Raw genomic sequence first — 23,276 nt, forward strand, 5'->3', positions numbered from 1 at the left:
AGCTTATGGAGCAGATCACCTTGAATGCCATTACATGGCATGTACAGGACAACCAGGTAATCAGGCTCAGTCAGCATGGGTTTATGAAAGGCAGATCCTGCTTGACTAACCTGATCTACTTCTATGACAAGGTGATCCACTTAGTGGATGAGGGAAAGGCTGTGGATGTTGTCTACTCAGACTTTAGTAAAGCTTTTGACACTGTTTCCCACAGCATTCTCCTGGAGAAACTGGCTGCTCATGCCTTGGATGGGCATACACTTCGCTGGGTAAAAAACTGGCTGGATGGCTGGGCCCAAAGAGTTGTGGTGAATGGAGTTAAATCCAATCGGTGGCTGATCACAAGTGCTGGGGCCAGTTTTGTTTAGTATCTTTATCAGTGATCTGGATGAGGGGATTGAGTGCACCCTCAGTAAGTTTACAAACAACACCAAGTTGGGAGAGACTGTTGATCTGCTTGAGGGTAGGAAGGCTCTACAGAGGGATCCGCACAGGCTGGATCGATGGGCTGAGGCCAAATGGATGAGGTTCAACAAGGCTTAGTGCTGAGTCCTGCACTTGGGTCACAACAACCCCAGGCAGCCCTACAGTCTTGGGGATGAGTGACTGGAAAGCTGCCCAGCAGAAAAGGACCCGGGGGTGTTGGTCAACAGCCAGATGAACATGAGCCAGCAGTGTGCCCAGGTGGCCAAGGCGGCCAACAGCATCCTGACATCTACTAGAAGCAGTATGGCCAGCAGGACTGGGGAAGTGATCGCCTCCCTCTACTCAGCACTAGGGAGGCCACACCTCAAGTACTGTGTTCAGTTTTGGGCCCCTCACTACCAGAAGGACATTGAGGTGCTGGAGCGTGTCCAAAGAAGGACAACAAAGCTGGTGAAGGGTCTAGAGACCACAAGTCTTATGAGGAGCAGCTGAGAGAACTGGGGTTGCTTAGCCTGGAGAAAAGGAGGCTGAGGGGAGACCTTATTGCTCTTTACAACTACCTGAAAGGAGGTTGTAGCCAGGTGGGTGTCGGTCTCGTCTCCCAAGTAACAAGTGATAGGACAAGAGGAAATGGCCTCAAGTTGCGCCAGGGGAGGTTTAGATTGGATATTAGGAAAAATTTCTTCACTGAAAGGGTTGTCAGGCATTGGAACAGGCTGCCCAGGGAAGTGGTTGAGTCCCCATCCCTGGAGGTATTTTAAAGGCGTGTAGATGTGGTGCTTAGGGACATGGTTTAGTGGTGGACTTGGCAGTGTCAAGTTTACTGTTGGACTCAATGATCTTCAGGGTCTTTTCCAACCTAAATGATTCAATGATCCTATGATTCTAAAATTAATTTATATTTCTACTGTAGCTTTAGAATTAACTATAAAATATTTTGAAGGGTTGAAGGATGCTTGCCATACTGTCCAAAAAACATGATCCTTGATGAGGTCACACTTAAATGTGTTTATCCAGAAGACTGTAAGTATATTTTATTATATTGGTCTAATCTTATCAATAACTCTAGAGATCCCAGGAAATGTTTTAATCAAATGTACATTGTTGGTTTTTATTAAATGCTTTACCAGAACATCTTTATATTGAAGAATGTCTCTCTGGGACATAGACTCCATTCCCAGTCATCCAAAATACATCTCCTACATCCAAACAAGCCATATCTAAAGTTGAATTCTTTCATTTCTTTAAATGTGTGTTAAAGTCAGCCTTTTGTGATGGTGTTATACTCATCACAAGTATATTTTACTATATGCTGCTAGTATATAATATGTATATGAGAGAAAGTTCCCAAATGGAAGAAATATTTCTGTGGCAAAAAGTTCAGACTTTTCAATTGATGAGCCACCACTAACAAATTCAGTACATCTATTTCATAACTTCTGCTGTGTGAAGATACCACATTATTTGCTTATTTTGGGGATACAGTATTCTTTTAACATAACAATTACAGTTTAATGCTGTCTCTTATTTTATTTTACAAGTTTTGAATTAAATACATTATGTTTGATATTTGCTAGTGCAAAGTTATCTCATATAGTATACTACCTTTCAAAGATATAAAAGATAACATATTCTATACTATATCTATTCCAAGTATTTTACTATTTTCAATTTACTAAATTTTGCATGGAATTCCCGTGTTGCTTCAAAACTGCTCTGCAAAATCAAGGTTTTCACTAACAATAAAAAATTAACTACTCCATTTTTAAAGAAAATTAGAAAACTTCTTGAGTCAGCTGAGTTCCTCAAAGTCATCAGGCAACAAGGAACCACTGGCACGTTATCTTCTCAGCAAAATGATGCTTTGATTTGCTAATATTTAAATGGGACTTGAGTAGAGATAGATGTTGCTGTTTTGCTTTACCAAAAATCCATAAAAGACAGTGAAACATGCATTTTTCCTTTTAGGCATACGTGTGACACCTACAGAATCAGCAATTGGAACAAAACCTTCATTGCTAATTTCTCATATGGGTGCTTCCACGGAAAGATTTCCTCAGACACCTCCTTTACTTGAAACTTCAGGGACTGAGTCAACTCATACCAGTGTGACATCCAAAATAACCATGAAGGCAAACACAACTTTAAGGGGAATGAATATGTCGGCACAGTCCATTACAGACTTTTATTCATCGGAAGCCTCTAATGCAGCTGCCTATTCAACTTTTTCATTACCAAGTACAGTGCAGCCTTCTGATGTACTTCACAGCACAGCCTGCCCTACTGTCCTTTCCAAACTCACTTCTTCAACAGATTTTCCAACTGCTTTTCAAGCCTCAGCAGTAATATCACATACTGTCAGTTCTACTGCATCTATAACTTTACCCATTACAATAGCAACTCCAACAACCCTGCTCAGTGCAAATCCTCTTCCAACAGGTTCTGCATTATTAACATCCACTTCCCTAGTGGTGGTTCCATTTCCACTTGAAACATCAACCACTCAGCTAGGAACTGTTCCCCCTACCTCAGCATTAACAACTTTAACCTCCAAGCCATCTTTTGTCACTTCTGAGCTGCCTGCAGGGATTGGGAAGAGTAGGAGTCCTTCAGTAAGTCATTCTAAGGGAGCAGCAGCAGTATCCTCTGAAGTGTCTTTTTCTGCCTTTCTGGCTGACAGAGCAACTTTCACAAGACCTGTATTTCTTCTAGGTTCACAGTTGACACTAAGGACATCTACTTCTCCCATCTCTACTTTGTCTGTTGTTAGAACTAGGTCTGGCGTCAGTCAAACTGCAGTTCGCCGAACACCCATTTCTGCACTGACTTCAACTGCTCTTCAAATTCCTATGGCTACTAGATTTGCTAGCTTTGAGACAAGTTTTCCTCAATTAATCACAGCTTTATATTTTGAAACAGCAAAACTCTTGTCTAAAACTTCTCTGATATCATTAAATGCAACTTCTTTAGCTAGCTTTTCTCCAAAGCCATTTTTATCTTCAGTGGAAATTTCAGCGACTGTTCGCAAGCAGACATCTCCATTAATAAAAGGCAGTATTTCTTCTGCTTTGCCCATAATGACTGTGTCTTCACCTCAAGTTGCTTCTCAAATCCCTATAAACACTTCATTGGGTCCTCCTGTAACATGCACAGTATCTGTACCCAGGCATTCTCTGATTACCTCCCTGAAGCCCAAAGCTATGGCAGATGTCGCTGTTGCCTCCAAAAGTCTTCATAAAGTGCCTTCCACTGCTTCCACTCTTCTAGTCAATCCAAAATTCTCTGATATGTCTATAGCAAGTAAAGCCTCAGCAGAAAATAAATACATAATGCCCACTGATTCCTTTTCAGTGTCATCCATTCCTAAAAAGCCAAAGAAATCCATTATGTCTACAGTCTTCCCTCTTAGGACATTGGTATTACCTCTAAATGTGACATTAATAACCACTTCAGAAATTAGAGAGTACCCAAGCAGTTCACATACAGAATTGAAAACTGGCCCTGTGGCACTTTCATTCAGGCACTTGCATTCCTAAAGATCCTTCTCTTACAAGTTCATCATCTTGTTATCAACATCAGTACCATCTTATGTGACATTCGATACTATAAGTTCTTTATTGATTCCCATGTTCAGTAGGACATCATCATTAACACAAAATATAACTGCTACCCAAACACCAGTTTCATCTCTAGATACACAAGAAACCTCAAAAAGTCCAGTAACAGACTTTGCAACTTCTTCTGTAGATTTTTCTACATTCACTTTAAACATAAGCCCTTCTACCAGCCTTTCAGGAGCGCTAAAAACATCTATTATTATAATGCCCTCTTTACTAATGCCTACAACTCCTGAAGCCACTTTAGAAAGCCAGTCCAGCAGGGTCTCTGTGTCTTCACCTCCTCCTAAGACCATTCGTATCTCTACTGTTTCTCTAGGAAAACAGAGTTCTTCGGTAAGCTCAGAAGAAGATGGAACAATATCAGGCAAATCAGCTGGAATCATCACTCAATCCACTACACCAATGGTCACAAACACAACAGTGAATGCTACATCCTTAAAAGCACCTTATATTTTTGCAAAAATACCACCTAGCTCTTCAGCCAGTGTATTAGCTGCTTCTGGCACTACCGTAGCGTCTAGTATTACTACAAAAACCAATGCTTCTTTTGTTGCTGATTTGGAATTTTATATGGCTTCAGCTTCAGTTCCTACCACCATAGAAACACCCATGCATGTGTCACACAAATCTTTATTTACATCTGCAGCAACTCAAGCTTCACAGAGCGCTAAAGAAACTCCAAAGATGATGATCATGAAAATAACTGGTACTACAAGTCCATTATCACGGACAAAGAGTACCTCATTTACAGCTTCAGAAGTTAAACATGCAACTTCATTTGAAAGAACTGTGGATATTTTAGAAAGTGGTCAGACTTCACATGAGCAAAGAAATGCTACCAAGACAAAATCAACCACAACTGAGAAATCTTTCCTGCCTTATTTGACAGTATCTGCAGTTCAGAGTTTGCCTTTTTCAAGAAATACAACCTCAGTAAAAAATCTCTCTCTTTCTGGAGTTCCAGATGTAATGACATCAGATTGGTCCAAAATCCCAACACAAAAACCCATTAAACCTTATTTCAGTTTAACAGAGCCCACAGAACTGCAGACCAGAGCTATAATAGTTTTATCTCATTCTAGTGGTGGAACAGCTTTGCCTGTGGAAACACAAACTACTCTGGCAAGCACAGAAACAATGTCAGCTATAGCTGAAAAGACTTCCTTTGGTACAATGGTGCATACACTGATGTCTACATCTTCTGAATGTGTGGTATGATCAGTTTTACTTGCTCATATGTGTTAAAATATATGCTTTTCAGTCCATTCTGTTACACTATGTATATAATACCAGAGATTTTAAATATCTCCTATTTTTTTTTATTTCTATTTTAAAAAACTCAGTTATTCTTAGAGGATTGTTGTGTAGTTGCTCTTACACTGCCCTGGTACATTCTGCAACTTGGATGTATTGCTCTGGAAAAAAATGGCTTTTAAAGCTATGTGCTGATTCTAGATAGCAAAATATATTTCTGAGGTGCAGAAAAAGCCCTTACTCATGGAATTTTGGGGTTTCTGCATAATCTCACCCTGTCTTTCTTTATTCTGTTTGTTTCTTTGTCATATGGTTTTAAATGATGGGAATGCATGATTCTGTATTTAAAATGCTTCAGATTATTACTGAATATACTATGTAGCCTCAATGCACAACACTTTAGATAGAGTATTCCACCAAAGCTAGATGGAACAGGAAGGGTGTGGGTGAATGGATGGGCATCATTATCACCTGTTGCAATATCACAAAAGCAATTCATTCCAAAATAGCTGATGAGGGCTCACATAGATACGCTGATTCTGTCTCAGAGCAGGGCAATGAACAAGTGATCACTTAGACTTCATAAGGGCAATGAATGTAAAATTGTTTCTTGTTGTTTTTTCCTTATATGACAGCCAAGATACCTTGAACCTGTTGACAAATGTAGCCAGTATGTATGTGTAAATATGGGTTGGATGTTATACAACCTTTCAAGGAACTGCCCTAAGGATGTGCAGAAGCCAGACTGCGGTTTTCGAGGAATGCCAGTTCAAGTTAACACTGATAGTTGTTGCCCAGAATGGGAATGTCCCTGTAAGTCACTGTTTTATTTTTAAATACAACATAGAGCCTTGATCTGTAAATTTCAAGTAATAAAGTAAGGGTTTGTTACAGTCGGAATATGAGGTTGAATACTGGAATGAACTTAAAAGAGCTGTTCATCAGCAAAACAGAATGAAATACAATGAATATTTCGGTATCTTTGAATTAACATTCAAAAGAGTCAACATATTTTGTTTTGAATGAAAACATTGAAAGGAAATCTGCAACATGAACATCAACATTTTCCAGCTGAGACTTTACGGAATTTCTATCAGTAGAAATGTTGAGATTTCAACATTCTGTGAAGAAAACAAATTAAGTACTGGCATTTTCTGAAAGACAGAACCCCCAAATTTCAGTTAACTCTAACTGCAGTTTTTACTCATATTTAGAAACTGTAGAAACTGGCAGATGACTGTCTGCCAAGGGAAAAAAAGACTAAAGAGAACGCATATTAAAAACCTTGCTGCGTTACTGAAAGCAATATCACACTTTTAAATATTTGTCTCAAGATAGGACAGATCAGTCCCTTCTTGTCAGCATCTCAAAAATATGTACATTTTAATGCATATATTTTATCTGACAATGTACAGATTCATTGACCTTGCCCATAAAACATTGACTTAAGTGAAAATTTTCACCAATTTCAAATTCCTCCCCTATCATAGACACATAGGGGCAGGTTAAGGTATTTCAACTGAGTAACGTAAGATTCTTGCATCTGCTTATGGCTCAGTATGCTGTTTGCAGAACAAGGTCATCAATATATTATAGAATCATAGAATCATAGAACTGTTTTGGTTGGAAAAGACCCTGAAGATCATTGAGTCCAACAGTAAACTTGACACTGCCAAGTCCACCACTAAACCATGTCCCTAAGCACCACATCTACACGCCTTTAAAATACCTCCAGGGATGGGGACTCAACCACTTCCCTGGGCAGCCTGCTCCAGTGCTTGACAACCCTTTCGGTGAAGGAATTTTTCCTAATATCCAATCTAAACCTCCCCTGGCGCAACTTGAGGCCATTTCCTCTTGTCCTATCACTTGTTACTTGGGAGACGAGACCGACACCCACCTGGCTACAACCTCCTTTCAGATAGTTGTAAAGAGCGATAAGGTCTCCCCTCAGCCTCCTTTTCTCCAGGCTAAGCAACCCCAGTTCTCTCAGCTGCTCCTCATAAGACTTGTGGTCTCCAGACCCTTCACCAGCTTTGTTGTCCTTCTTTGGACACGCTCCAGCACCTCAATGTCCTTCTTGTAGTGAGGGGCCCAAAACTGAACACAGTACTTGAGGTGTGGCCTCCCTAGTGCTGAGTAGAGGGAGGCGATCACTTCCCCAGTCCTGCTGGCCATACTGCTTCTAGTAGATGTCAGGATGCTGTTGGCCGCCTTGGCCACCTGGGCACACCGCTGGCTCATGTTCATCTGGCTGTTGACCAACACCCCCGGGTCCTTTTCTGCTGGGCAGCTTTCCAGTCACTCATCCCCAAGACTGTAGGGCTGCCTGGGGTTGTTGTGACCCAAGTGCAGGACTCAGCACTAAGCCTTGTTGAACCTCATCCATTTGGCCTCAGCCCATCGATCCAGCCTGTCCAGACCTCTCTATAATGAATGTATATTTATATGAACATATATAATACAACTTATATATGAATGTATCTCATATGAAAGCAAATATGGCTAAAACTGAGTTTTTAGAAATGCCTTGTATTCAGTTTTGTGGTAACCTCATTAAATGACAGTTCTTTTTTAGGTCAATGTTCTATACTATCTGAACTGAGTGTTATTACATTCGATGGAAACAACATAGCCCTCTGTAATATGGCTTCCTATATTTTAGTCAAGCTACCAGGAGAAATTATTGTTGCTCATATTGAAAAATGTCCTGCTAATCAGGTAAGATTCTTGCATTTCTACAATAATTGTTATAGTTTCTAGGACTTTTGTGTTATAGGTATGAAACTGAAAAAATATATCACTTAAAACTTTCAGATAAAATCTGTGCCCATTGAAAAATGACAAGTTATTTAATTTTCAAGAAGCATGTTTCATCATGCTCTCTAGATAAAAGAATTTTATCTCGGTAAAATAGTAATTGTTATATTATAAGGAAATTCAAATGTAGGTTCCTTTTAAATTATCAGGGGTGACATAACTTCTGAATAACTTCAGCGTCTCCAGCCACAAATCTTCTTGAGGCCCTGAATTTATGCTTTACAATATGATTAAAATACTAAAATATTTTGAATAGTCACAAAAATCTTTTGTAGTTATTTTAGGAAGGTGTCAATGAGTTTGAGATTAGTATGATGAGTTTTTCTTTGTAATTGTCTAACTCTCTGCATTGCCTACAGAGAGGATCCAGCCACTTTGTTTTTAGACTGCCAGTTTAGGTCACGTCAGTCTCATCCTTAGAGTCTGTGCATAATTTTCCTTTGCATTGTCCATAGTCCTAATTTATGCAACCCTAGAACAACTGGATTCTATTTCCATCTTTGATTTGTGGATAAACAAGTTCCTGATGAGGAACTTCATCAAGCTTCTTTCCTTCCCATCCCTGTTTGGTCTCTTATCTACTCTCACTGGGTAACTGAACAATTGATTTTTAAGTCCCGAGTCTTACATTGGTTTAGAAGTTTTCTTTTAAATTGCTGTCTTCACAGTTACTTGGTTGCAGTCTAAAGGTGTGAACGCAGCTCACATATAGGCAGATGAGCTTTAGAAGTCTGTAGCTGTAGTTCTTTAAGAAATATTTTTTGAAAGGGCTTTGCAGCGTATGCTGAATCTTGTGACACTGGTAATGAGTTGCTCTCAATGTTAAACCTGTTTAGTTAAAAGCCAGCAAAGGTATGGTATATACAAACTGCAATCTTGTGCAGAAAGATGACTTGTTAAAATAGTAGTTTTATCAAAGTTAGGGCACAGGATTTTATTGGCATGACCATTGTATTTCTATGTATTTTTAATTCAACATGTTCAGGTGATTGTGTTCTCTTTTCTGTATTACCCACGTAAAATCAAGTTTCTAAAAATAGTTCATAGAAAGGTGCACTACATAAACTAGGAAATGTGTATTTTTTATTATTTGTAAGGAATATATTAGATTAGTTTAATTATTAAGCTGATTGTAGAAGAACTTCAAACACGAACAAAACAGTCAATTTATTTTTGCCAAATAAGAATGCTGCTGAATATCATTACACTTCTAATCTATTTTTTAATGTTTTCCAGAGTGCAAATTCAATAAGAAAACTAGTGAGTACTTTTTTCTTTTACTACTTATAAAATACATTAATATTAGGCATATTGAAAAAAATCCCTATAGCACTGGTACAGAATTAGAAAAACAACAGTAATCATAGAATCATAGAGTGGTTTTGGTTGGAAGGAACCTCAAAGATCATCTAGTTCCAAATCCCCTGCCATGGGCAGGGACACCCTCCACTAGATCACGTTGCCCAAAGCCCCATCCAACCTGGCCTTGAAGACTTCCAGGGATGGGGCATCCACAACCTCTCTGGGCAACCTGTTCCAGTGCCTCACCATCCTCACAGTAAAGAATTTCTTTCTAACATCTAATCTAAACCTACCCTGTTTTAGTTTAAACCCATTACCCCTTGTCCTGTCACTACACTCCCTGATAAACAGTCCCTCACCATCTTTCCTGTAGGCCCCTTCAGGTACTGGAAGGCCGCAATTAGGTCTCCCCAGAGCCTTCTCTTCTCCAGGCTGAACAATCCCAACTCTCTCAGCCTGTCCTCACAGGAGAGGTGCTCCAGCCCTCTGATCAACTTCGTGGCCCTCCTCTGGACTCGCTCCAACAGCTCCATGTCTCTCCTGTACTGGGGCCCCCAGAGCTGGATACAATACTCCGGTTGGGGGTCTCATGAGAGAGGAGTAGAGGGGCAGGATCACCTCCCTTGACCTGCTGGGCACCCTGTTCTGGTGTCTCACCACCCTCACAGTGAAGAATTTCTTCCTAATATCTAATCTGTATCTACCCTCTTTCACTTGAAAACCATTACCCCTTGTCCTATCACTGCAATAGTAACTAAATTGTATTGTATTTAAGTATCGTATCACTACAATAGTAACTAAACTTGTTTGTCACTTTTCTTTCAAGGTTCCCCCTGCAAGCACTTCAGGGCTCTGTTTTAAGAAATTAAATGTAACGACACAGACATATAAATTACTTATCAATCGTTTAGCAAGAAAAGTAAGTATATATCACCAGTATATAGCATGTGTACACTTAAAAGATAGCTGGAGAGCTAGTCTGTTGTAGAATGCAATAGATCAGACTTACAGTGAATGTACTACAGGATTAGGATTACCTCTGCAGTTCAGGTTCCCAGTAATTCATGGTGTGCCAGAAGCAAAAAATATACATTTCTGATACCATCTTTCACTTATATGTCATTTATCCAAAATAACACTTCAACGTTTTCTGAGATTTTAAAGAAGCTGCAAAAGTCATTTATACTTGAGACTGTATTTCCAGATAACCTAGAACCAAACAGAAATGTTCCAAGACGTGATAAATACTTAAGCTGCCTTTCCTGCTAGTCAATAACAGGTCAGAACAGATAACTTTGAATAATTGGGATGAGGGGGTTTTTTTTGTTTTATCATATGATATGTGATAAATAAGATTTATTACTTCCTTAATTAGAAAAGATTTCTGTATTATTATTTTTTATCTTGCCTACTTCATTTGCAGTTATAGGAAATGGCACTGATGGCAAGCTCTGTGATTTAAGCACTGTGACTGTTATATGTGGCAGAGACTGTAAAAATATCTTTTGCTATAAGATGTACAGACAGATAAAATACATCTTCGCAATCTGTTTTTACCCCTAAAATGTATTATTTGGTTTATTTTAGGTAGTCGTGGATGCTGTAATTCAATCATTACCATTTTCAAAAGAAGGACTGAGTATTCAGGATACTGGTGCAATGTACGTCATCAATACCCCAGCTGGTATTAGCATCAAGTGGGCTCACGTTACAGGCATCATAGATATACAGTACGGATTACACTCCAACACATCGATGAAGACAGAAGGACTTTGTGGTGAGGCTATGGTGGCAGCTTTTTTCTTATTTGATAATTTCCCATTTAAAATTTACATCTCCCTTTTGGGTCTGTGACCTGCTGACCCTATAGCTCTCCTTGTGACCCCTACTAACTACACTGACAATCCTATTTGAGGTGGTATTGTGAATTTCTATTAATTGATAATAATAAATCAGTAATTCTGTTTGAAAGCACTGCTTCCTAATAAAGTCGTTTTTCAGAGCACATAATAATCAGTACATTGTATCTAATTAACTTTTAAAAAATGTACTCATCTCTGCCTGTGTTTAAGAATATTGTTGAAGTCAAGTAGAGAAAAGGGGAAAATTTTCAATGGAGAAGTGGCTGCTGAAGAAGTTCAGGTAGTAACTATATTTCAGTGATTATGGGAGAAGACAATAACTGTCAGATGTTAGCAGTGGCAGCTTATTGCTATGCAAATACTGCTAAAAGATGTGTCTTGGGAAAGGCCCAAGTCTCCTGAGGATGGTGAATCCAAATTCAGACCTCTTAAGATTGGATCTAGGGTCCAAAACTGTGCTGAGGTGTCTCAGACTTAAATTACAATGACAGTAAATTTAGCATGTTTCAGTCTTCCCTGGTAGCCTTTTTATACCTCTGCCAGTATGAATTATATGGAAAAGTGTAAGCAGGTATTTTAGAGTTATTTTCATTCTATCATAAATGTTCATTTTCTGGTGCATTGTAATTTTACAGAATCTACCCCATATTGAACAGGAAAATGAACTTTTATAATCTTTTAAACTGCTCTTAGTTTTAAAAGCAAACCAAACAATTTAGATATGGTTTAGATATACATATAAACAAATTAAGTATTTAAACTCACTTGCTATATTCTGCTTGAACAAAAGGAAAGTTCTCCTAGATCTAGTGACAGCAGGCGAATGCCAGCCCTGTATCTTTTCCCACTATCATGCCATCTTCTCTATGCACGCTGACAAAGGCTGGGATGACATGAGATCAGATGTAGGAATCATAGAATCACAGAATCATAGAATGGTTTGGGTTGGACGGGACCTCAAAGATCATCTAGTTCCAACCCCCCTGCCATGGGCAGGGACACTCTCCACTAGACCATGTTGCCCAAAGCCTCATCCAACCTGGCCTTAAACACTTCCAGGGACCGGGCATCCACAACCACTTTGGGCAACCTGTTCCAGTGCCTCACCACTTTAACAGTAAAGATTTTCTTTCTAACATCTAATCTAAATCTACCCTCCTTCAGCTTAAACCCATTACCCCTTGTCCTGTCACTACCCTCCCTGATAAACAGTCCCTCACCATCTTTCCTGTAGGCCCCCTTCAGATACTGGTAAGCTGCAATTAGATCTCCCTGGAGCCTTCTTTTCTCCAGGCTGAACAATCCCAACTCTCTCAGCTTGTCCTCATAGGAGAGGTGTTCCAGCCCTCTGATCAGCTTCGTGGCCCTCCTCTGGACTCGCTCCAACAGCTCCATGTCTCTCTTGTACTGGGGCCCCCAGAGCTGGATGCAGTACTCCAGGTGGGGTCTCATGAGAGCAGTGTAGAGGGGCAGGATCACCTCCCTCGACCTGCTGGTCACGCTTCTTTTGATGCAGCACAGGACACGGTTGGCTTTCTGGGCTGCAAGCGCACACTGCCCGCTCATGTTGAGCTAGAAGGATTATAGAATAGTTACTCTTTGTGCCATGAAAAGAAAGAAAGAGGAAGACTGCAGACAACCCCAACCTCCACTGTAAAGTGCTGCTCTACCTGATATTTTGCAGTAAAGTCTGAAGCCTCCTTTAGTGCTTCTTTCCTATTTTCTGCTGTTTGTTCCAGTCCATGATTCTCCTATCCTCTCCTTCTCATACTGAAAAAACCTGAGGGACTATGTGGTAAATTTGCTTTATTTTTATTGATTCTGCAATTCTGTAATGCCAGTACAGTTTGTGGGATGGTATTAGGACAGCAGCAAGAAGCAGAAGTGTTAAGAATACCGGAAAGCAGTGCTACTGTCAAATGCTTCCTATCATGCAAATACCATCTTCTATATTTCTCCATGCTCTATAACAGAGCATACAGAGACAATAACAGAGCCTGGCACGCCAAGCTAGCCTAGTTCTAACAAGAGACCCTGGAGAGTATCAGGATGGAGGGCTGAAAGCATGAAGGCCAAGGACTTACAGTGTGGATAGAAACGAAGAAGGGAAGTGAAAAAAGGATATAGGAACTTTGGTTGATCAGTCGCTGGGACGTAAAACACTATTATGAAGATTCAAATTCTGGCATTAATGACTTGTTATGTGGTTGTAGGAAGTATATGTTTTCATTGATGAATTAACTGAATACATACAATAATGAATTCAGCTAGCCAATGGATGTCAGGGGTTTGAGTGAGGCCCTTTTTTTCAGTGGTTTTGTATTAATAAATTAAGAAAAACATTTTCTCTAGAGAAAGCAAGTTTTTCATCGAAAGATTCCTTTCATAACTTCTTGCATTTAGAATGTTCAATTAGATTTCAAATAGTGTCAAATCATCAGTGATGTGTAGTTAATTTGAGAGCCATCTACATTTACTCCTATGGAGCTGATTGCTATTCAGTAGAATGAGATCAGAGTCTGGTGCCATGAATTTGCTACACTCAACAGCACATTTTGGTAACAGTTTTTCTCAAAAGTTAATTCATTACTGGGAAAAACATCCTTACTTGTATTGTATGATCTGCTTGTTTTGCTAAACCATTGAGCTGACAACTAAAATGACAAATAGAAAGTTGGAACTAGAGTGGACATATAGCTGCTTTCATTTAAAATATCAGATGACTAAGTCTCACAGGTGAGCCTGTTGCAGTGTTAATCTTACCTTATGAAGCGCACTTTTCTTTCCCAAAGGAAGTATTATGACATGTTTGTTCATGCTGTGAATGTGATGTTCTGTCTCCAGGGGTGTGTAATGGAGACCCTACTGATGACCTGAAAATGCAAAACAGGACTATAATTACAAATATGGAGGAAATTGAAATGTTCATTAAGAGTTGGGAAATTGAGAAATCACTTGATGTAACAACCAGGAGGCCAGTAAAAAACTGTACTGATGATAACTGCACATACTGTATAGAACTGTTAAACAGAAGCATTTTCGTCCCTTGTCACAAAAAAGTGAGTACGAAAATCAGAGAAATTCCAGGTGCAAATTAAATAAAAGATGTATAGTTAAGAAAAAAGTGAGAGCTATGCACATTTTTTGTTTTGCTTATTTTCATGAGTTGACAACTGGATGGGTGGCTTTAATACCTCTGTCATGTTGGCTTTAATACTTTTGTAATGTTGTTCATTGTAAACACACATCTATATGGATCCTGGTGCTATTATGCTGTTTCTTAAATTATTGAGTAGGCAAAGCTCAAAGAAAGACACCAGATCATCATCTCAACACAAACGCATTCCAAAAGAGTTATTTTTAATAAATGCTTGGCACTGGTCACTAGAACTGAAAGCCTTGTGCTTCTGCTGCATACAACAGCAACTCATGCAGTTTGAGATTAATCGGACTAAAAAAAAATTCTAGTTAAACTTTGCCAGAGTCAGTATCACATTGATAATTTGGTAGCATTTCTTACAGATATCCTTATCATTTGTTTCTGGACACAGTATTTTCTGCAGGGAATACAGCTGTGGCATGCAGGCTACCACTAGAGGTGGGAAATGGGAATGGGAAATGAGGAAGCCTCAAATCTCTGAGGTCTGATATACTTTCCACTTAATTGAAAATAAAAAGGATTATTTACTCAAGTGGCCCTTTCTTCCTCAGAGATAGATGCGTCCAGATTCCTGATTCACTTCTTGCTGTTCTGCCTTTCCACCCTCAGTTTGTGTTGTGTTACTTTTCGGTTTTCATCACAGACAAATGCTGTTAAAGGTATTGCAGGCAGTTGAGTCCCTTCCTTCAAACTCCCAAGACCTCTCCTCACTTTCCCCAGGTAGAAAAAAGTGAAGGGAGTTCTTCTGAAAGGAAAGGGTTAAAGAGATTTAAACAAAAATATTAAAAATATTAATAGATATTTGCCACGGAAACTTAATGGGAGGGAGCAGTGGTAAGGAGTTTGGAATCAAGAAGGGAGAGTAGCACCAGTGGGTAGCAGGATACTTTTCATAATTATTTTAACATATCTCATTTTAAAATAATTAAAGGAATGTGAATGGTCAGAACTCCTATTTCGTATATACTTCCAGGAGAACTCTCATAGCCTCAGATACAATGCAATTGCTTCTTTTCCTGGTTTATAGCAAAACCTGACATAGCATCAAAATTGGTAAGCACTTGGTTCATCCATTATGAAATTTGTTTTCTTTCATATACCTGGTGGTGGCAGAGCCAGAGGGGATGGAGTGTACTGTGCACTTCACAGCCATGAAGCAACTGGGCAAGGATAGGTAACAGAGTCATCAATGTAAAGAACTTTATGGCAGAAGTGAGTGCTTGAAGATTTGCTGAAACCACAGGGAGAGCTGGGCTGCAGCACAGTAGTGAACATGCAGAATGAAACAGAATCTGACTTTCCTCACCTTGTTATAAGCTTATGCAGAGAAAAACAACAGAAATAAGATAGGTTGGACCACCTGCATTTAGACGCAGTAACATAGGCAATTGGGTCGTACAGACACAGAAACAGAGCACTCGGTAATTGTTCACATCAGGAATTTGTAGGTGTAGCAGCACTGTTTAGCTGAGATTGTTGACTTTTAGCTGACAGGGCTAAAGTGCAAAAGTTCTTGTATGTAGTGTGACAGTCTCATTAGGACTGTGTTCTGTGCCTACTAATGAGCTTAAAAAATTCTGGCAGTTTAAGTTTTGCAGAATGAGTGTTCTGAAAAAAAATAAAAAATATTTTTTACTTTAGACTGTATTATTTCTTGTAATTAATAATTTATTTTAATTACAGAAAGCTCGTCTACTTGTTAATTCTGAATTACGATATGTTTCTAGGTGTCACCACAGGAGTTTTGTGAGAAGATGTGGATTAATAGTACTTATTTTTGGAATTATGAGTGTGATGCACTTTCTGCATATGTGACTTTATGCAACAAGCACAACATCTGCATTAAATGGAGGACACCTGATTACTGTTGTAAGCAGATAGCCATGTTCTATACCCCAATGTGGCTTTATACTGCTGCAGTGTTTAGTGATGAGTTAAAAATACATTTCTTTCTATTGTTATTGGAAGTAACATCTCATTGTACCACAGCATTAGTAAATCAGGGTACAAATTCTAAAGATGTATTGGTTTAGTCAAAGTGTCCTGAATCAATTTTAATCTTGATTGAATGAGTTGTTTACCTAAAGCACTGTTAAAAATATAAATGTATGCTTTCTAGGATACACTACTCACTTGTTCTTACTAACTGTTTATCCAATGAAATGCTGAAAAAATAACAGCAGCAATCAATGTCCTATTTTTATGACTTGCAGCATTGAGTTGTCCTGAGGGCAAGGAATACCAGCCTTGTGTGCAACCCTGTGAAGCCAAGACATGTTTGAATAAATGGTTCTATGAAGATTCTTCCTGTTCCTATTTAAGGGAAGACTGTGTGTGTAAAAATGGCACTATTCTGCATAGAATGGACTCTGACCTCTGTATACCAGAAGAAAAATGTAGTAAGTGCAGCAGGACAGAGTGGTTTTGCAGTTATGATATTAACCACAGCTCAGTGTAAGTTCTCACAGCTCAGTTTAAGTTCTGTGTCAGCCCTCAGTAAGTTTGAATCTGGTACAGCTCCCTTCCACAGAGCTTAGTTTTATCTCAAGCTACAGCAGTTTGAGTGTTCAGTTCGCTTGGATTCAAGACCCAGTGCTGATGTACTTCTGTTGGGGAAAAATTATGGTCATTCTTCCGTAGCTCCCAGACTTTCTTTCCTGGAGTTCTCAGGAAGGAATAGCATGAGCAGGTTCTTTCCCTTACACTCAGTATTTATTTTCACGCATAGAAACGCTTTTGTTCATTTGGGGGTTTTAAGATCATCACCTTTTCTTGGATTCCTTGATCATAATGCTCCACAGCGCTCTTATTTTATGCAATAATTTTATATAATTCATAGCTGCTTGTGGGAAATCTGTGCTCTCTACTTGTTGAAGGGATATAATGTTTTTTCTCTCAGCATGTACAGATAACAAAGGACAACCCCGCTCTGCTGGGGAGATCTGGAATGGGTCCATGAGAGGCTGTTGCATGTACAACTGTTTAGAAAATGGAAGCGTTGTTGCTGTAGAACCTGAATGCAACGAGGATCCACCACCAGTCTGTGAAAGGGAAGGGGAAGTTATCGTCCATGTCATCGAAGAGAGAGCTTGCTGTCCAAAGAAAGTTTGTGGTATGTACCACACTTGTTTTCAGTAACAGAAGCATAAGGTAAGTGCTTGACATTCAATGGCAGATGACAATCCTTAGACAGGGCTCAAGATAATGTTTTTCAGAAGTGATTTTTAGGTACTTGTGGCTGGTTGGGCCAGCAAAGGAGGCTTCTTTTCTTGCTAAGAACTGACTCACTGAAATAATTTGTTTTCTCAAAAGTCCACTAGTGATGCAAAACTTCTGTTAAAAAATGGATTTTTAAGCTCTTGGGTGGAATTTCAAAAGAAATTGATAACTACTCGATGATAGAAATACCTTGGTAATTGGGGCTGTCATCAGAGCCTGTTTGCTTTTCTTACTAGTGCTTTGGTGTCAACAGCTGTGTCCTCTGACCTACTGCTGTTTCCCGGAAGCAGTATTCTGTGACCCAATCACAGAATACCAATATTCTGTCTAGCAATGGTTTTTAGAAAAAACAATAAGCTTATTGTTCCTAAAATGTTAAGCCAAAGATATACTTATTTCTTCATAACATCTTCAAGGAAAATGAGAAGAAATAGTCCATCTGATATGGTGCTTTTGCTTATTAGTTAGATACCTGTAACTGACATTGTATTGTCAATTTGTTTAGGGAATATTTTCACTGGGACATTTTAGTTGACTTCATGTGTAGCAAGGAGAGCAATTAAATACCTGCTTTAAGAGGGATGTAACTTGTGCTTGCACAGTGCCACATGAACGGAGCTATACCAGCCCTGGGTTGAGCTTGGAGGTCTATGTGATGGTATGGAGTGCACTTTAAGCTGACTTGGTCTACTCTTAGTTTGAGGTTCTCTATACTAGATGGTATGAATATCTTGACCTATAGGAACTACACTTGTATCTGTCAAAATTGATTGTGTTTTATCCCACAGAATGTAACATGTCATTGTGTGACGCCATTATTCCAACATGCAAACCCAATGAAAAATTAGTAGTAGGCTACAACCCCTTGTCCTGCTGTCCACAGTACCGATGTGGTAAGTGAAATACACAAACACAGTTACTGGGACATTTGCCACGCTTGTATTATGTGCTGTAAGAAAATTTCCCTTACAAGTTGTTTTGATTGTTAACAGAATGGGACATTGTAAATAGCACAGGCAATGATTTTTTTTCACACTCTCCAATATTTTTTTGTGTTTTGTGTTACTTTTGATTTACAGTCAGCTGGGGGTATTTTGTTTTACTAAGGAGATGAAGAATATCTTTTCTTTATCTTTTTAGTATTGTTCCTGTGACTCTTTTTAAAATACTGTTTATTCCACATCCTGCAGAATGCAATCCTTCAGTTTGTTTGAATGCTTCCCAGCTGGACTGCAGAGAAGATCAATTTATTGTTGAAGCAAAACAAGATGATCCCTGTTGTTTCTCTTATCTCTGTGGTAGGAAGCCTCTAATATTTTTATGGATAACTAAGGAATAGTTAAGTATTTACAGAAACAGTTTATAGTTCTAAATCTAATAACTTAAGCCAGGAATTCTTGGAGAGTTCAGTGAGACTTCACACAGGTCAGACTGACTGGAGCATGAATTATTCTTGGGTTTTGGGATCCTTTATTTCCAACATAATTTTGAACATCATACTTGAACTTTGTTATGTATTTATATTTGAATGTGAATCTGTAAAAGTTCTGTTATCCAAGTAACAAACGTAATATGACTTGTTCTATAGTCTATTAAATAGAATTCACATGTACTAACTTTTTAATATTTAAAACTTTGTAAATGTCTGATTTTTTTAAATTTAGTTTGTGAGTCCTGTATTGAGCCTGTTCCTTTGTGTAATGAAGGGGAAATTCTCACTGTAGACCTTAATACCATACATTACTGTTGTCCTCATTACTACTGTGGTGAGTATAACTGTTGTCAGTTCAATACATTACCAAATTTAGTAAAAATGACAGAGAATGTGTGTGTGTGTGTAGATTTTGCTGATTCATCATTTAGGGTAGGCTTCAGATAGATATTAAGAGATCTAAATGAGGGTTTCTGCGTTTGAGGTGGGTTCAAAGTTCTTGGTATACTCAGTGGTGGCCTAACCAACCCAGTCAATGGAGTCTGGAGAGGTTATTTAGTTCACCAGACAGTACATAGCTACTTTCAGGGTGATCTAAATACTGATATATTAATGTGGAACTGAATCTTATCCTTGGAGTATAAATATACAATTGTTCATATATTAAAACACCTGTAATAAAACAGCTTCCATGTTGTTATTCCTCTGATGCACCATTTTTAGGCAGTTTCTTTGCAGTGTTAGCTTTTAGGGGAAGGAGTAGGCCCAGGGTTTCAAATACTGCTGGGTTGACTACTATTCAAAAATGAGCAGCCAGAAGAAAAATATTTGCAGTGTAACGTAGTCACTTTGCTATCCTTATAAAACACAGAAATTGTGCTGTATGTCCTTAACTAACGTCTATATGCGTAACTGCTTAATTTAGATCAATGGAGTATTCCTGCATTAACTCCTGTCCTATTACAGTCTATGGGTAATTTCAATTATTTAAATTGTTTTCCAGTACGTTTGGAACTTAGTGATTTTACTTCAGGTGGTTCCACATTTTGGTCTTTTCCTTTTCCTAGCACTTGCACTCACGTGAAAGTTTCTGCAGAGGCTTTTGTTGCTGGTTTTGCCAACTTCTAGCAGCTAGAAAGTTAGCATGTGGTCTTTTTTCAGAGTCCCAGTAAGCCTCCTCTGATAAAACAGGCAAATATTCTCTTATTAAAGTCATCCCAGAAGGGCAGTTTCTCCCTGTTATCTTACAGAAACGTGCTTTACAACAAAGCTGAGATGAAAAAAAAAAGCATATTTTTCCAAAAGCTGTGATTTTAGTTGTCTTTGGTACTTGTTATCAGCTTGAGTCACTCTGAAGTAGGAAAAATATGAAATGATTGCTGTGTGATGTTTTCTGAAAATTTAAACTTGTTCTAAGGCAACCAAAAGTACTTTTGAAAATCTTGGTTTATTTTTCAGTTCCAAGTATAATTGAGATGCTTAAGAAACACAATGAAAAATTATAAAAAATGTCATTCTTTTTAGTTTATCAAGAGAAATATAAGCTGGAAAATCCAAAGGACATTTGAGTAAATTCTCATATCTGTTTTTTCCCTCCATTTAGTTTGTGATGAAAATCTTTGTTCTGAGCCTCCTATGAATTGCACAGATGACATGACACTTGTGAAGGAAAAAATACCTGGGCAGTGTTGTCCAGAATGGCACTGTGGTAATTATTATTTTATTCCTTAGTCACTGCTGTTAACAAAAGCTAACAATTAGCTAACTGACTAATATGCTTTTCTTGTTCTCTTCTCAGAATGTAGCTGTGAAAATGCTACTATGCTGACCTGTAAACTGGTAAGCACTGTCCTTTAGATATTTTTATTAATAGTGTTCAGCCCTATTATACCTCCCTTTCCATTCCTTGCTTCAATCAGTTGTAAAGGGTAATAAGGCTGGGACTCTGCCTCAGTCCCCAGCTCAAGCATGTAACTCCATCAAGTTTCTGCACAGCGCTGTAAACTATTCCCTGGGGAAATTTCACTTTCTGTGTTTTAAGATGTCAAAAGAAGAAAAGCAACTGTAATATTATTCTGTTCAATGTTGACTCAAAACAATATGCTGGGAAGTTCTTCCATGTAAATAATTCCTAATTGTTTTTAATAATTAGTGAGGGATGAGCTTTATGATCATATGTATCATCTGAGAAATGTGTTGTTAATCATTTATGCTTTTTGTTAAAATGTTTTAACATTATTGAATTTAGCTGATATGAGAAGTTATAAATATTTTGCTCCTCACATACTTTCTCATAATAGGGACTGTGAACTGGAAAATAATTATGAATGAATGTTCAAACTGCCATTATTACCATAGTGACAGGGATATTTTCCCTATCAAATACCTGTAGCTTGTCCTTCTCTTTCCCTTCTGTGAAGACTGCATAATGTGAAGTCTAAACAGGAGTTGCAAATTTGAATAGTTTTCACCTGTCTTTTGGAAGAAAATTCACAGAAGCCAGTCTTTTGCTAATATGTTTATTATTGAAATAACTTTGTATCTCAGGAAAAATTGCTGTTTAACCACTCTGCTGTTTATATGCATTCGTAGAGAAAATGAAGTGCTTTGCTCCTGTTTAAAGAGATAAATACATTGAATAACTCTGAACATTGCAATTTTTCTCTTTTATGAAAGAAAGGGTGGAAGTGATGAAAGTAATATTTTACATTTTTAGAGAAAAACTGTCTGTTTAGCACTACATTTAATTGTGCATGACTTTGCAAACTCTTTTATCTTTTTATACTCAGGGAGAAGTTAAAAAAATAGATAGTAGTGTTGACAGTGCTTGTGGATGCACTCACTACATTTGTGGTAACTTTTTCATATTCCTATCTGTTTGGTTTAGTTTTTAGTAAAAAGGGCATGTAAAGAAAGCAGAAATAGGACCATAATAACCTTCTCAAACATAAACGCTCTTTTATCTTGATTTTATGGGTGTCTACCTAGTTATGCAATTATGCTCTCTTTTCTGAATATGATGCTTTGTCTGCTAACCCATGCATTTTGTGTCTGTTCTGGCGGGGCGTAGGAGTGTTGTAAAACTGCCCCTGGTTTCAGAGTCAGGTACTGTCTCTCTGGTGAAAGGCAGGTAGGAGGCAGGTTGTGAACCTTAGCCGAGTGTGAGCAGTGTGACTGCTCCTAGTCCACTGTTGAGCACAAATGAGACCACATCTCGCATCACAGCAACAGGCCTGTCAAGCCAGCACGAGGGTTAGATGCCCAGTCTTCATTCAGATCAGACCTCTGCTCCCTTCCCCCACTCGGCTACCCCGTGCAGACTGTTTCAGCTGTACTGTGCATGGGGGTGCTTGAGGTACGCTGTGATCCTGACTGCAGCCCAGGCTAAACTGCCTCCAGGAGCAAAGCACACACTTTACTGTACATTACTGTCCCACAGGTGGTTGTAGACATACTAGTTTAATTGACAGAAAAGCTACATTTTGTGATGTGCAGAATAATTCATGTGTACTAAGCCCGATGTTAAATACTAGAACTCTTTAAAAATAAGAACAACAGATTTTTTTTTTTGCTTCCATAGTAGGAACACTATCAGTTTTAGGCACTTTTGCATTTTGTAGCATTTTCTTAAGTTCAATTATACCTCCTCCCTCCCCTGTTTAGTAACTAAAACCACAAACCAATCAAGTCTAAAAGTCAGAAAACTTTTGCAGAGCATAAGATTTTGCCCTACTTTTGTCTTCAGTGATTCTGTTAATTTGGTTGATGAATTTTTTTCCCCCTCTGGTAACATTTATTTCTTTTGGTGTTAGAGAAGGATGATGTGTGCATCTTCCAAGAGGTCACAGTACTGAATCCTGGACAGTCAGTGATTCAGCACTTGGATGGAGACCTTTGTTACACTGTACAGTGTTTACAAGAAAAAGATCAGAACACAGGATACAATGCTATGCATTTTACAATGGTGAACTGTTCTCAGCAATGTGAAGCTGTGAGTATTCTTAAAATATCGGAATGATGCAATTTGTGAACACAACTACACAATTAGGATAAAAGTCAAAGCGAAGAATTTTGCTAGTCCTGTTTGCTCAGCAAGAATTTGTGAACTTAACAGTGATGATGTATATTTTGTGTCTCCAGGATTATTTTGAGAGGCAATTTCTAGCAGCATACGTAAGCAT

At 38.5% G+C, this 23,276-nt stretch overlaps 1 protein-coding gene across 1 annotated transcript in view; it reads left to right on the top strand.

Moving 5' to 3' along the window:
- The window catches only part of OTOGL (otogelin like), a 102,244-nt gene that overhangs the window by 67,795 nt on the left and 11,173 nt on the right, over positions 1-23,276 (top strand). Inside the window, exons 35-53 of the mRNA XM_075742845.1 lie at positions 1,370-1,449; positions 2,395-3,889; positions 3,965-5,258; positions 5,936-6,113; positions 7,879-8,021; positions 9,357-9,380; positions 10,249-10,341; positions 11,010-11,199; positions 14,129-14,343; positions 16,172-16,313; positions 16,658-16,843; positions 17,344-17,556; positions 18,452-18,556; positions 18,854-18,961; positions 19,328-19,429; positions 20,699-20,803; positions 20,894-20,934; positions 21,885-21,948; positions 22,908-23,086. Of these exons, the coding sequence (XP_075598960.1) occupies positions 1,370-1,449; positions 2,395-3,889; positions 3,965-5,258; positions 5,936-6,113; positions 7,879-8,021; positions 9,357-9,380; positions 10,249-10,341; positions 11,010-11,199; positions 14,129-14,343; positions 16,172-16,313; positions 16,658-16,843; positions 17,344-17,556; positions 18,452-18,556; positions 18,854-18,961; positions 19,328-19,429; positions 20,699-20,803; positions 20,894-20,934; positions 21,885-21,948; positions 22,908-23,086 (4,957 nt within the window). The remainder of the gene's footprint in view (positions 1-1,369; positions 1,450-2,394; positions 3,890-3,964; positions 5,259-5,935; positions 6,114-7,878; positions 8,022-9,356; positions 9,381-10,248; positions 10,342-11,009; positions 11,200-14,128; positions 14,344-16,171; positions 16,314-16,657; positions 16,844-17,343; positions 17,557-18,451; positions 18,557-18,853; positions 18,962-19,327; positions 19,430-20,698; positions 20,804-20,893; positions 20,935-21,884; positions 21,949-22,907; positions 23,087-23,276) is intronic.

The sequence above is a fragment of the Balearica regulorum genome, chromosome 1, assembly GCF_011004875.1.
Source record: "Balearica regulorum gibbericeps isolate bBalReg1 chromosome 1, bBalReg1.pri, whole genome shotgun sequence".
NCBI lineage: Eukaryota > Metazoa > Chordata > Aves > Gruiformes > Gruidae > Balearica > Balearica regulorum.